The 14729-nt window shown below is 38.4% G+C and overlaps 1 protein-coding gene across 1 annotated transcript; it reads right to left on the reverse strand.

Moving 5' to 3' along the window:
• Nucleotides 1-6232: 6232 nt before the first annotated feature.
• Nucleotides 6233-13686, reverse strand: LOC119522276 (dihydrofolate reductase-like). The gene is made up of 2 exons (XM_037820851.1): nucleotides 13677-13686; nucleotides 6233-6874 (listed from the first exon to the last, which is right to left on the reverse strand). The coding sequence occupies exons 1-2, from the start codon at nucleotides 13684-13686 to the stop codon at nucleotides 6315-6317; spliced, it is 570 nt and encodes a 189-aa protein (XP_037676779.1). The 3' UTR covers nucleotides 6233-6314.
• Nucleotides 13687-14729: the final 1043 nt, after the last annotated feature.

Below are 14729 nucleotides of genomic sequence, written 5' to 3' on the forward strand. Positions count from 1 at the left end.
AGAGCACCCAAATCATCCCCCCATCCCACCCCACCTGTCCTTTAGTTTTTATCCCCATTTCTCCACTCAACCATACACTAGATAAAGGGGGTGTGATCCACAAGGTCTTCACAATCACACTGTCATCCCTTGTAATCTACATTATTATATAATTGTCTTCAGGAGTCCAGACTGCTGGATTGGAGTTTGGTAGTTTCAGGTTTTTACTTCTAGCTATTCCAATACATTAAAACCTAAGAGGTGTTATCTATATAGTGCATAAGAATGTCCACCAGAGTGACCTCTCAACTCCATTTGGAATCTCTCAGCCACTGAATCTATTTTGTCTCATTTTGCATCCCCCTTTTGGTCAAGAAGATACTCTCAGTCCCATGATGCCAGGTCCACATTCATCCCCGGGAGTCATATTCTGCATTGCCAGGGAGATTTACACCCCTGGGAGTTGGGTCCCACGTAGAGGGGAGGGCAGCGAGTTCACCTGTCGAGATGGCTCAGTTAGAGACAGAGAGGGCCACATCTGAGCAACAAAGAGGTACTCAGGGGGAGACTCTTAGGCACCATTACATGCAAGTTTAGACTCTCCTTTCTGGTAACAAGCTTCATAAGGGCAAGTCCCATGCTCGAGGGCTGAGCACATCAAACCGCCAGTCCCAATGTTTGTGACAACATCAACACCAGTCCAGGTGAGGATGTCCAACACATCCGCACCTTCCCCCAGATCCTCGGGGCTGGGGAGGGGGAGGCTGTAAATATATTTTTTATTATCTGCCCAAATTACTCTGGGATGTGTCACTATTTCACTCCAGCCTATACTAACCTACCGTATCTCACTTCCTATTCAAAGTTCCATGCAATTGTGGTGTTTGAACAAATCGACTGTAGAGTTGTACCGTTTAGAAAATTTAGATCCTGTACCAAATAGATATCTATTCCCTTGGTCTCATATGAAAGTTGAAGTTTTAAAACACAATCAGTTTCAACCTTTACCCTTTGGCCTGGCTTGCCCTGGACTTAACCAGATCTGCTTCATTCATATCACTAATTGAAGTCTGGCCTCTTTTTCAGCTTTTTTTTTTTTTTTTTTGACAGTGGCTGTATGCACTAATACTGACATTCATATCTGCCGAGCTCTAGCTCTGAATTTCAGGTGTCTCAGAGATATGCATTGTTCCAGAGACCAATCAGGTTATACGCTAGGGGATCAGCATCTCAAAGTTTAGAGATAGGCATTACAATTCAGGGATAGAGTTAACTGCTGTAAGAGCTTACAATCTAGGGACTATTACAATTATTATGTCCACGTTAGGCTATGTCCTAAGATTCAATTCTGAGTTTACACATTGTAGTTAGTCCATAATGGTGAGGCATCATCCCTCTCACCATGTTTTCTCCAACACTTTTACACCTACATATATATTTTCCTACAATTTTATAGAGTTATATTCACATACCATACATTTATCCACTGTGTACAATCAGTTGTTCATGGTATCATCATAAAGTTGTACATTTATCACCACCATCAGCACTTGAACATATTGATTACTAGAAGAAAAATTGTTTTTTTTTAGCAATAAGAAAAAAATGATAAAAAGAAAAATAACATGTCATACAATACAATATACTAGTAAGGACAGCAAATAACACCACTACCAAGAATCCCATATTCCTCCCCTATATCCCCCTCTCATATACATTTAGCATTGGCATATTGCCTTTGTTACATTTAATGGAGTTATATTACAATGTTACCGTTGACCATAGACTCCAGTTTGCTTTGATTATGTTTGTTCCTGAATACCATCCCCTTTTCATCTCTCTACACAGTTGACATTCATCTGCTTTCCCACATGCAAAAACATTTTTATATTTGTATATTTAGTAACAGTCATTGGCCACTCCAGTTTTTCCCATGTTATACAGTCCCAGTCTTTATCATCTATCTTTACGTCTGGTGTCATACATTCTCCTATCCCACCTCTTTCAATTTTACTCACAGACATCTTTGCTCAGTGTACTTACAATACTGTGCTACCATCACACAGTATTATGCTATCTATTTCTGGATCTATGCAATTAATCCTAAACATTCTGTAGTCCTTCAGCAACAAATGGCTGGTCTCTGACCTCTTTCTATCTCCTGGTTGCCTGTGTTGTCAGCTTTCAACTCCCAAAGTTTGTTCATTAATGTCTGTTCATATTAGTGAGATCATACAGAATCTGTCCTTTTGTTTCTGGCTAACTTCACTCAACATAATGTCCTCAAGGTTCATCCACATTATTACATGATCCATGTCTTTGTTCTGTCTTACAGTTGCATAATATTCCATCATGTGTATATACCACAGTTTGTTTATCCACTCGTCCTTTGATGGACATTTGGGCTGTTTCCATCTCTTGGCAATTGTGAATAATGCTGCAATAAACATTGGTTTACAAATGTCTGTTTGTGTCTTAAGTTTCAGTTCCTCTTAGTATGTACCTAGCAATTGTATAGCTGGGTCATATGGCAAATCTATATTTAGCTTCCTGAGGAACCTCCACACTGTCTTCCAGAGTGGTTGCACCATTCTACATTCCCACCAACAATGAATAAGTGTGCCTCTTTCTCCACATCCCCTCCAGCACTTGTCATTTTCTGTTTTTTGGATAATGGCCATTCTGGTAGGTGTGAGATGATATCTCATTGTGGTTTTGATTTGCATTTCCTTAATAGCCAGTGAAGTTGAGCATTTTTTCATATGTTTTTGAGCCATTTGTATTTCCTCTTCAGAAAAATGTCTGTTCATGTCTTTTGCCCATTTTTTAATTGGATTGTTTGTCTTTCTGTTATTGATATGCAGGATTCCTTTATATATTCGGGATATTAAACCCTTATGTGATATGTGGTTTCCAAATATTATCTCCCATTGTGTAGGTTGCCTTTTTACTTTTCTGAAAAAGTCCTTTGATGTACAAAAGTGCTTAATTTTGAGCAGATCCCATTTGTCTATTTGTTCTTTGGTTGCTTGCGCCTTGGGTGTGAGGTCTAAGAAACCACCTCCTATCACAAGATCTTTAAGATAATGCCCTACATTTTGTTCTAAGAGTTTTATGGTCTTGGTGCTAATGTTTAAGTCTTTGATCCACTTTGAGTTAATTTTGGTATAAGGTGTGAGATGGACATCCTCTTTCATTCTTTTGGAAATGGATATCCAGTTCTCCAAACACCATTTATTGAACAGGCTGCTCTTTCCCAGTTGCTTCGGCTTCACTGCCTTATCAAAGATCAGTTGTCCGTAGATGCGAGGGTCTACTTCTGAACACTCAATTCGATTCTATTGATCAGTATATCTGTCCTTATGCCAGTACCATGCTGTTTTGAGCACTGTAGCTTTGTAATATGCTTCAAAGTCAGGTAGTGTGAGACCTCCCACTTCATTCCTCTTTCTCAAGATATTTTTGGCTATTCAGGGCACCTTATCCTTCCAAATAAATTTAGTTATTGGTTTTTCTATTTCTGTAAAGTAAGTTGTTGGGATTTGAATTGGTATTGCATTGAATCTGTAAATCAGTTTAGGTAAAATTGCCATCTTAACTATATTTAGTCTTCCAATCCATGAACATGGTATGTTCTTCCATTTTTTCAGGTCTTGTTCAATTTCTTTTAGCAGTTTCTTATAGTTTTCCATGTAAAGGTCTTTTGTGTCCTTGGTTAAGTTTATTCCTAAATACTTCATTCTTTTGGTTGCTATTGTAAATGGGATTTTTTTCTTGATTTCCTCCTCTTGTTGCACATTACTTGTGTATAGGAACACTACAGATTTTTGCATGTTGATCTTGTAGCCTGCTACTTTGCTGTAATCATTGACTAGTTCTAGCAGCTTTGCTGTAGATTTTTCTAGATTTCCTACATATAGAATCATGTCATCTGCAAATAGTGAAAGCCTTACTTCTTCCTCTCCAATTTGGATGCCTTTTATTTCTTTTTCTTGCCTAATTGCTCTAGCTAGAACTTCCAGCACAATGTTGAATAGCAATGGTGATAGTGGGCATCCCTGTCTTGTTCCTGATCTTAGAGGAAAAGCTTTCAGTCTCTCCCCATTGAGTGTAATGTTAGCTGTGGGTTTTTCATATATTGCCTTTATCATACTGAAAAAGTTCCCTTCTATTCCTATCCTTTGAAGTGTTTTCATCAGGAAAGGATGTTGAATTTTGTCAAATGCCTTTTCTGCATCAATCGAGATGATCATGTGGTTCTTCTGCTTTGATTTATTGATGTGGTGTATTACATTAACTGATTTTCTTGTGTTGAACCAGCCTTGCATACCTGGAATAAATCCCACCTGGTCGTGGTGTATAATTCTTTTAATTTGCTGCTGGATTCATCCCCCTCATTTTTGAAGGACAGTTTTGCCAGATCTAGAATTCTTGATTGGTAGTTTTTCTCTTTCAGTATCTTAAATATATCATACCACTGCCTTCTCACCTCCAAGGTTTCTGTGGAGAAATCTGTACATGGTCTTTTCAAGCTTCCCTTGTATGTGATTGATTGCTTTTCTCTTGCTGCTTTCAGAATTCTCTCTTTGTCTCTGACATTGGATAATGTGATTAGTGTCTTGGAGTAGGTCTATTGGGATATATTCTATTTGGAGTATGCTGTATTTCTTGAATCTGTAATTATCTGTCTTTCATAAGAGTTAGGAAATTTTCAGTGATTATGTCTTCTGTTACTCTTTTTGCATTTATTTCATTGTCTTTTCCTTCTGGGACACACATATCATGTATATTTGTGTGCTTCATGTTGTCATTCATTTCTCTAAACCCTGCTCATATTTTTCCATTCTTTTCCTTATCTGTTCCTTTGGTGTAGGATTACAGATGTCCCATCTTCTAGTTCACTTATCCTTTGTTCTGCTTCTTCAAAACTCGTGTTGTAAGTCTCCATTGTGTTTTTCATCTTTTCAATTTTGACTTTCTTGCCCATAAGTTCTGCCATTTGTTTTTTCAAACTTTCAAGTTCCTCCTTATGTTCCCCCAATTTCTTCTTTATATCCTTCATCTCTTTTGCCATGTCTTTCCTCAGCTAATTGATTTGATTTTTGAAGTGTATTAGGAGATAGTTTTTTGATTATTAATTAGTTGTTTCAATTCCTGTATCTCAGTAGAAATCTTAGTTTGTTACTTAGACTGGTCCATATTTATATGTTTCCTAGTATGGCTCATTATTTTTAGCTGTCTAGGCATCTGATTTTCTTAATTACTTTATTCTGGAGTTCATTTTCCCTCTTTTACCTAGGGTTTTCTTGTTGGTTGACTTTGTTCTCTTCTGTTATTTGGCATGCCATTCCACTGATTCTAGACCTCTTACATAGCTTCTCTTTAGTTGATCAGAATTTTTCACCTCTTATTTTTCTGGTTCTTGCCTTGCCTCTATGTAACCTTTTAGTGAGAGGGTCTCCACAGATATGATCAACCTGAATCAGATTTTCCCAGTCCAGAGAGGACCAGGTCTCAGGAATAGAGTATGAAGTTTCTCTGAGAATGAGAGCCTGCAGGTTGTGAGACCCTCCTGTGAAGCCTCTAGACTCTGTGCTTTTCCTATCCTGAACAGAAAACAAAACAAAAAAACCTTTTCAGAGCCAGACTCCAGCTCCCCAGGTTTGGAATCCAGAGCCATATTTGGTTCCCATCTGTATGTGCCCATTTTTCTTGGAACCCAGCCCATTTCCAGTATATATTCTGAACTCCTCCGACTCCAAAAGTCTCTGTTTTTGCTGCTGTTGTTGTCAGCCCCACCTCCTCTCTGCTGGATGGATTCCTCCTGTCTCCTTTGGTGCCTGCTTCTGGTTTATCTGCACTTGGATATTTTATCCAGCAGTTGAGATTTGTTGTTGGTGCCTGTTTGAGCCCCCCTCCTTGCTCCCAGCACAGATTGTCTCTTTTTCCCACAGGTAACCAGCTCCAAGACAGTCTGATCTGCCTGGGGAAAGGAGGGCACCAGCTACAATCTCAGCCATTCCACCCCTTCCACATTGGTGTATGATGCATGACCAGTCACAGAAGTTCTGGAAGCAGCTGTTCCATACAGTTCCTGGATATTTACCAGCTGTTCTAGAGGAGTAACAGCTCACTATTCTGCCACCTTGCCAGTAAATTCTCTGCTTACTTTTTTTTTTTATCTGATACAGTTTAGTTAAGATTAATGGAGAGTAAAACCACAATGCTTATCCATAGATTTAAAGTTAACAAAAGTCTTTTTTTCTAATGCAAAAGTACTTAATTTTTGGAGGGGAAGGGGAACAAATTGAATTAAGTCAGAAAACATCTTCATATTAATCGTTCTTTTCATACACTTCAAATTTGTACTTAATGCCTTTCTCTTCCTGGACATCAGAAAGAACACCTGGGTATTCTGGGAGAAGTTTACATTTCTCTGTATCAATTTCTGGAAAAAATATGTCACTTTCAAATTCCTGCATGATCCTTGTCACAAACAGTCTAAGATGGCCTGGCCGATTCATGGCTTCCTTATAAACAGAACTGCCTCCCACAATCCAAACCATGTCTACTTTATTTGCTAATTCTGGTTGCTCAATAAGTTTTAAGGCATCATCCAGACTTTTGGCAAGAAAATGTGCTCCTTGTGGGGGTTCCTTGAGTTCTCGACTGAGAACTAAATTAATTCTGTCTTTTAAAGGCCGATTCTTCTCAGGGATGGAGAACCAGGTCTTTCTACCCATAATCACCAGATTCTGTTTACCTTCTACTGAAGAAGTTGTGGTCATTCTTTGGAAATACTTAAATTCATTCCTGAGCAGGGGCCATGGCAGATCTCCATTCTTGCCGATGCCCATGTTCTGGGACACAGCAACGATGCAGTTTAGCGGACGAACTATGACAAAAGCAACAGTAAATAACTCCGAGCACGCTCTCCTCACCTGAACTCCTCTGCTTACTTTTTAAAACTCTTTTCTCTATCCAATAGGAAGATTTTGATTGTCCCTTCTTCTAGTTCACTTATTTTTCTGCTTGTTCAAATCTGCTGTTCTAGTGTATTTTTAATCTCTTTTATTGTGTTTTTCATCTCCATATGTTCTGCTATGTTCACTGTTAAACATTCCAATTCTTCTTTTTGTTCAAACATTGACTTAATATCCTTTATCTCTGTATCCAGAATTAGTTTATTTCTATCAATATTTTCCTTTAGCTCCTTAAATTGATTTAGGAGATTTGTTTGAAATTATTTGATTAATTTTTCCAATGTCTGTTTTTCCTCTGAAGTTTTAATTTGTTCTGTGGAATGAACGATATCTTCCTGTAATTTTTGGTTTGATTGTTTGTTTTAGTTTTTGTTTTTTATGTCTTGTGACCTTTGGCTTATGTCTGGGCCTTTGGTTATTTTGATGTGCTCTCTCTGGAAGTCAGCTTCTTCCACTTGCTTAGAGTTTTATTATGGATTGACTGTGCCTTAAGTCTGCTCTTCGGTGTTTGGTCTAGCTTATTCTGAATATTTAAGGCAGTCTGTGTTTAATGGTTCAGATTTTCTAAGGTCTTCTGCACCTGTCTCTTGCCCTGGGAATGTGCTGTAACTTTATGATTACCCTATTATGTCTGACTGTTTCCCTTCCAGGAGAATATTTCATTTCCTCTGTTCTTCCTTCAGGAGTCCTGGGCTCTTCTGTTTGCTTTTATGCAAATTTTCCTCCCCAGTGGCTATAATTTGGTCAAATGCTTTCTCATGCTAAGGTTCGCCTTTTCATCACACCTTTCAGTCCTGGATCTGTGGTGCCTGACAGCAGTTCAGTTTTCTACTTTTATTGATTGACTTTTCTGCCTCTAGTAACCTGCCCATTTAGGGTATCCTATCTCAGGCAGTCAGATGGTATAAGAGTTCAAAATTGCCTGCACTTTGTTTAGGTGCACCACCAATTAGAGACTGGGGTGGTAGTGTGCACTACTTTCCAAAATTCTGCCACATGTCTCTCTCTTGTTTCCTGGGGCACACTTTGTATGCATGCACTCACTGACCACTAAGACCCTGCTTTTGTTCTATGTGACATTGAATCCTCATGCCTGCCTGTGTGTGGGGTTCTAAATCACTGCTGTGGGTGGCTCTGTGGTCAGTGACCACTGCATGAAATGGCTGAGACAAACTGGTGCTTCTGTGTGCCACTTAAAATGTGTGGGGGAGGGATCCGTGCTGGCAAGTCTGAGTTGCAGATTTCCTACCTTCTGTTTTGGTGTTTTATTTCCTTTGATTCAGCATTTGTGCAGCCTTTTTCCATTCTCTATCATCCTCCAGAGTTTCAAGCAAGTGGAATCCCCCTTACACATATAATTTATTTAGTTGTCTCTAAGGGGAAATTTTCCTGGGGATATCTTAAGCTGCCATCTTGAATATGTCACTCTCTCCAATATAATTTTTTATAGTGTAACATTCAGAGGATATTCTTATTTATCTATTCCAAGGGTCTTGGGGACTGAGAGTCACTCAGTATTTTCCCCCATCCTGGCTAAAAGTAGAAGATATCAAGGAAGAAAATCACAACTGTAATTCAGAAGTAAAGCCAAAGCAAGGATTCTTGTTTCAAAAAATTTAAACTTTCTTTAAACTTTCCCATGGCTATACATGAAGCTGATAGTAAAAACATTTTTGATACATTCTAAGAATATATTTCCTGGGGGGAATTTTTTTTTCTACTATATTCATTATAAGACCCTTAAGGGGTGTCAATAATACTGTGATTATCATTGTTCCATGGCTCAATTAAGAGTTTGACATAACAACAAAGAAGGCAATCTGCCTATAGAAATGGCATTAGATAGATAGTTAAATTATATTATATATCTGTATGTACAGTAAAAGTTGCTTTTTGAATACAGAAGCCCATGAATATCATGGCTTTCTGTAAGATTTTTCAATGATCCTTACAGTAAACTCCAATTTCAAAAATACAGTTGTATTGTAACATCTTATATGAGTATATAACAAAGAGAAGGCTATGTATCAAAGTGTTAGAAAAAACAATAGGTGATTCTCCTGTTTTCTGTATATTCCCATCTTTGAATCAGTGACACAATGCAGAAGGTTTTTTTTTTTAATTTTTCCCTTTATATAAATACAAATAATTGTTGCATTGTGCAGGAACACTGGTCCTTGGTTATTTAGTTAGTGCTAAGATTAGAAGAGCCACCACCCATATAAGGATACCAGTTTTATGTAGTTGTGTTTATAAATCTTGGTTATTTATTATGAAGAATCAAGGTCCATTTGTAAATACCTCATTGACAATCTAGCGTCTCATACTTGCTACAATTCAGGCCAAGCTTCCCTTTGAAAATATTTCAAAACACTGGCCTGCTGAAATTGGTAAGGGGACAGTTATGTCTAGAACCTAGGCCCTTGAGAGAGTTCAGACTGGATTTTGTCATTAGAAATTACCATTTTAAAATGTTTATATTCATCTTTATGCATTTAGAGATGTCCTTGCTTACTCCCCTTGCCTCCTTGTGGTAAATACTTGCTATGTTGGCTTCCTCCAGAACATATAGAAGGGAAAATTAACTTTATTAGGAGCTAGTATGGCAGCATAGAGAGGAGTGGAAGGCTGCTAGCCCCCCCGGAACAATTCATAAATGACTAAAAAACTAGTAAATAACCTGGAATAACTGCGGGGAGACAAACGTGACTGTCCACTCATAATCTAGCAACCTGAATTGGGAGGAATGCCTGAGATCACAGCATAAAATCTGTAAGTAAAACTGCGGACCTGCACTGAGAGCTGAGAGCTGAGAGCCACTCCTTCACAGAAGCCTCACAATGCTAGAGAGCAGCACTCTCTCAGCCCAGCTCCAACTGGGGTTTTAATGTTAACTGCTCAATACAGACAGCAAATCCTCAACAAGCAGACACAGGCTTTTGGTGACAACTGAACTTGGGATAGTCAAGGGACATATCTGTCCCAGGACGGGGAGCCCAGAGGATCGGGTGCTATCTCTGGCTGATGGGTGAAACTGGGAGCTTTTCTGTCCCTTTCTCTCTCTGTGGAGAAAACCTCAGCCATTTTCAGCCTGCAGCACTTTGCAGTAAAGACAGCCTCAGCAATTTTAAAATCAAAAAACTTTGATCAGCAGAGTCAGAAAAATAAAGAACTTATTGATATTCAGATGACCTCCCTGGAGGGGGCATAGCTTCCCAAGAGGAAAGGGAGGGGCCCAACTCAACCGCCTCCCTTTCTGGAACCAGACCCCAAAGTATGGGGGAGGAGTGCCACAGGCCACACCCTCTTACACAGGTGGTGACAGGCTGACACATGCACCTGCCAGGCAGAAAAGCACAGGTGTATAAATCCTCTAAGAAAAACCATCAGGGAAACCAGATACTGAATACTACCTCCTTCTGTGACCTGAAACTGTTCTCATCTGGGAAAACCTGATTTGGGTGGCCTAGGAGGTCAGATGCCTAGACAACAGAAAACTACAACCTACACTAAGAAAAACAAAGCTATGGCCCAAAGGAACAAATGTACACTTCAACTGAGATACAGGAATTTGAACAACTAATGGTAAATCAATTCAAAAAGTTTAGAGAATATTTCACAAAAGAGATAGAGGCTGTAATGAAAACACTGGGCATACATAAGGCAGAAATTGAAAGTTCAAAAAAACAACTAGTAGAATCTATGGAAATGAAAGGCAAAACACAAGAGACAAAAGATACAATGGAAACATACAAGGGCAGATCTCAAGAGGCAGAAGAAAACACTTAAGAACTGGAGAACAAAACACCTGAAAGCCTACACGCAAAGGAGCTGATGGAGAAAAGAATGAAAAAATATGAGCAATGTCTCTGGGAACTTAAAGATGAAACAAAGTGCAAGAATGTATGTATCATTGGTGTCCCAGAAGGAGAAGAGAAGGGGAAAGGGGCAGAGGCAATAATAGAGGAAATAATCAATGAAAATTTCCCATCTCTTATGAAAGACATAAAATTACAGATCCAAGAAGCGCAGCATACTCCACACAGAATAGATCTGAATAGGCCTACGCCAAGACACTTAATAATCAGATTATCAAATGTCAAAGACAAAGAGAGAATCCTGAAAGCAGCAAGAGAAAAGCAATCCATCACATACAAAGGAAGCTTAATAAGACTATGTGTGGATCTCTCAGCAGAAACCATGGAGGCAAGAAGGAAGTGGTGTGATATATTTAAGATACTGAAAGAGAAAAAATACCAACCAAGAATCCTATATCCAGCAAAGCTTTCCTTCAAATATGAGGGAGAGCTCAAAATATTTTCCGACAAACAGACAATGAGAGACTTTTTGAACAAGACACCCACCCTACAGGAAATACTAAAGGGAGCACTACAGAGTGATAGGAGAAGACAGGAGTGCATGGTTTGGAACACAATTTTGGGAGATGGTAGTACAGCAATGTTAGTGCACTGAACAAAGATAACTATGAATATGGTTGAGAGAGGAAGGTTGGGAGCATGGGAGACACCAGAAGAAAGGAGGAAAGATAAAGAACGGGACTGTGTAACTTGGCGAAATCTAGAGTGTTCAACAATTGTGATAAAATGTACAAATATGTTCTTTTATGAGGGAGAACAAGCAAATGTCAACCTTGCAAGGTTTTAAAAATGGGGAGGCATTGGGGGAGGGATGCAATCAACATAAACTAGAGACTGTAACTAACAGAATCATTGTAGTGTATTATGCTTCGTTTAATGTAACAAAGGTGATATACCAAGGTAAATGCAGATAGGAGGAGGGGATGGGGAGGCATGTTAGACACCTGACATTGGTGGTGTTGTCTGACTCTTTACTTTAAGGTTACTTCTCCTTTTGCTACTTTCTAGCTGTCATTTTTTTTCCTCTTTCTTTTGCCTCTCTACCTTCTTTGCCTCTCCCTTCTGCCTTGTGGAAGAAATGTAGATACCCTTATATAGATAGTGGTGAAGGTGGTGAACACATAAATATGTGACCATATAGAGAACCACTGATTGTTTACTTAGGATGGAATGTATGGTGTGTGAACAAAACCATCTTAAAAAAAAATGGGTAGATGTCAAAACCTCAAAGGCAATATACTGAGTGAAATAAGCCAGACACATAAGGACAAATATTGCAGGGTCTCACTGATAAGAACTAATTATAATATGTAAACTCATAGACATGAAATATAAGGTACCAAGATATAGGATGAGCCTTAAGAATGGGGAGTGGTTGCTTAGTATGAGCAGAATGTTCAACTAGGATGAACTTAAATGTTGGGAAATGAACAAAGGTGTCAGTAGCAAGATGTGAGAATAACTAACAGTGCCGAATGGTGTGTGAATGAGGTGGAAAGGGGAAGCTCAGAGTCATATATGTCACCAGAAGGAAAGTTGGAGGTCAAAAGATGAGAACATATAAAACTGAATCCTATGGTGGGCAATGTCCATGATTAACTGTACAAATATTAGAAAACTCTTCCATGAACCAGAACGAATGTATGACAATAGAACTAGAAGTTAATAATAGAGGGGCATATAGGGAAGAAATATATACCTATTGCAAACTATATACTACAGTTAGCAGTACTTCAACATTCTTTCATAAACAGTAACAAATGTACTATACCAACACCATGAGTCAACAATTTAGGGGGGTTGGTTAGGGTTATGGGAGGATTTGAGTTTCCTTTTCTTTTCTTTTCTTTTTTTTTTTTTTTCTCTTTTCACATCTTTCACTTTATTTCTTGCCTGGGGTAATAAAAAGTTTCTAAAAATTGAACAAAAATTAAGTGCGGTGATGGATGCACAGCTGTATGTGGGTACCAGGGGCAACTGATTGTACACTTTGGATCTTTGGATGGTATGGTATCAGAACAATCCCAATGAAAATTTTAAAAAAAATAACTTTATTTAACCTACTGAGGCAATACAGCATAAGCAGGATTTCTGCGGAATGCTTCAGTGGCCTTGTTGTATATATTCACATCATATTTTTGTACTTTTAAGACCTGCGCTTGTGCCAATGTAACAGTTAGTTACTTGGTTATTATGTTTTTATTTTTCTCCCAGGAATCAGTTCACAAAATAATGATTTTTTAAATAGTATTTTTTTTTACAATAAAACATGGGGAAAGTAATGAATTCTCAATATATTTGTTTCCTAATATACTTTAAAAAAACTTTTTTCATCTTGGAAGTGAGACTTTTGTATTCCTCCATTCCAAATTCTTGCATGGGCTGGATGTAAGGATTTGGATACACTTATGAAATCTCTTTTTAATGATGGCAACAAAATCCTGCCCTGACTTAAATGGGTCTTTTATGTAGGTTGGAGTTCCTAGTTGATGAATAGAGCTCACTCACAAACTTTGGAGAGAAGCGATTTCTGTAGATGAAGGAGATAATGGGCATCTTATAGACACACATCACTGATAATGTACCTGTCATAGATATAGCTTTTAAAACAACATATGGTAACAGAATTACCTTTGTACTACCCAACTGAGGGATATAATTTACTCGGTCTGAAGCACTGTGAGACAAGTAACACACACAATGCTGCACATGTTACACAAACACTCAGGTTGGATGCTCACTACTGTTAATTGTAAAAATGAAGTTCTGTTATTGTTACTGTAGCTGACAAATCATGAGGTTTTCATTTTATGGCAAAACTGTCATTATGTATTACCTTCCCCCATGACTAAAATAGGTTTGGAATAGTATTACTTCTGATGGTCAGTAGAGGGGAGTAATCTTAGCTTTATTAGCTTGAAAGTAGCCAAGCTTTACAGACTACATATTTCATTTCCTGCATTATTCTGATTTCGAATTGTTTTAATTTTGAAATGTCAAGTAGGGATGAAACATTTCTGACGCTATACATGATTACAGTAAGTCAGAAGTAAAGGCAAGGCTAACCAAAGGAGCAGATTTATGAAAAGGTAATTACATTTGATAGGGATTTTCCAGGAAAGCTATAGGAATTCACTAAATTCTACAATATGGATTATTTAATATGTTTATATTTTGCCTTTGTCATATTTAACATGTTAGATTAGTTTCCCTGTTTCTTTTATCCAGTTAGTCACTTTCTCAAGTAAAATCTGTGCCAGTTTGGATGTATCATGTCCTCCAAAACACCACTATCTTTGATGCAATCTTGTGGGGGCAGACGTATTAGTGTTCATTAGGATGGAACCTATTGATTGTTTCCATGGAGATGTGGCAAGACCTCTGATTGGATAATTACCATGGAGGTGTTACCCTACTCATTCAGGGTGGGTGTTAATTGGATCACTGGAGTCATTTAAAGGAGTTCACAGGCAAAAGGACCTCAGAGCAGCTAAGACTGACATTTTGGAGAGCAGCCGCAGCTAACAGAGGACAAAACGCCCCAAGAACAACATTTTGGAGAGCACCATTTTGAAATGCCACCTGAGAGCAAGCGGACACCAGCCACATGTCTTCCGAGCTAACAGAGGTTTTCCAACACCAATGGCCATCCTTCAGTGAAGGTACCCAATTGTTGATGCCTTACCTGGGACACTTTATGGCCTTAAGACTGTAACTTTGTAACCAAATAAACCCCTGTATAAAAGCCAATCTATTTCTGGTGTTTTGAGAAATGGCAGCATTAAGCAAACCAGAACAAAACCCTTATCTTTTTCTTTTAGACACTTTCACAATATTTATTCAGGAAAAGTAACTTTTAAATTATATTCTGATCATGGGAATGCATGCA

The sequence above is a fragment of the Choloepus didactylus genome, chromosome X, assembly GCF_015220235.1.
Source record: "Choloepus didactylus isolate mChoDid1 chromosome X, mChoDid1.pri, whole genome shotgun sequence".
NCBI classification, from domain to species: domain Eukaryota; kingdom Metazoa; phylum Chordata; class Mammalia; order Pilosa; family Megalonychidae; genus Choloepus; species Choloepus didactylus.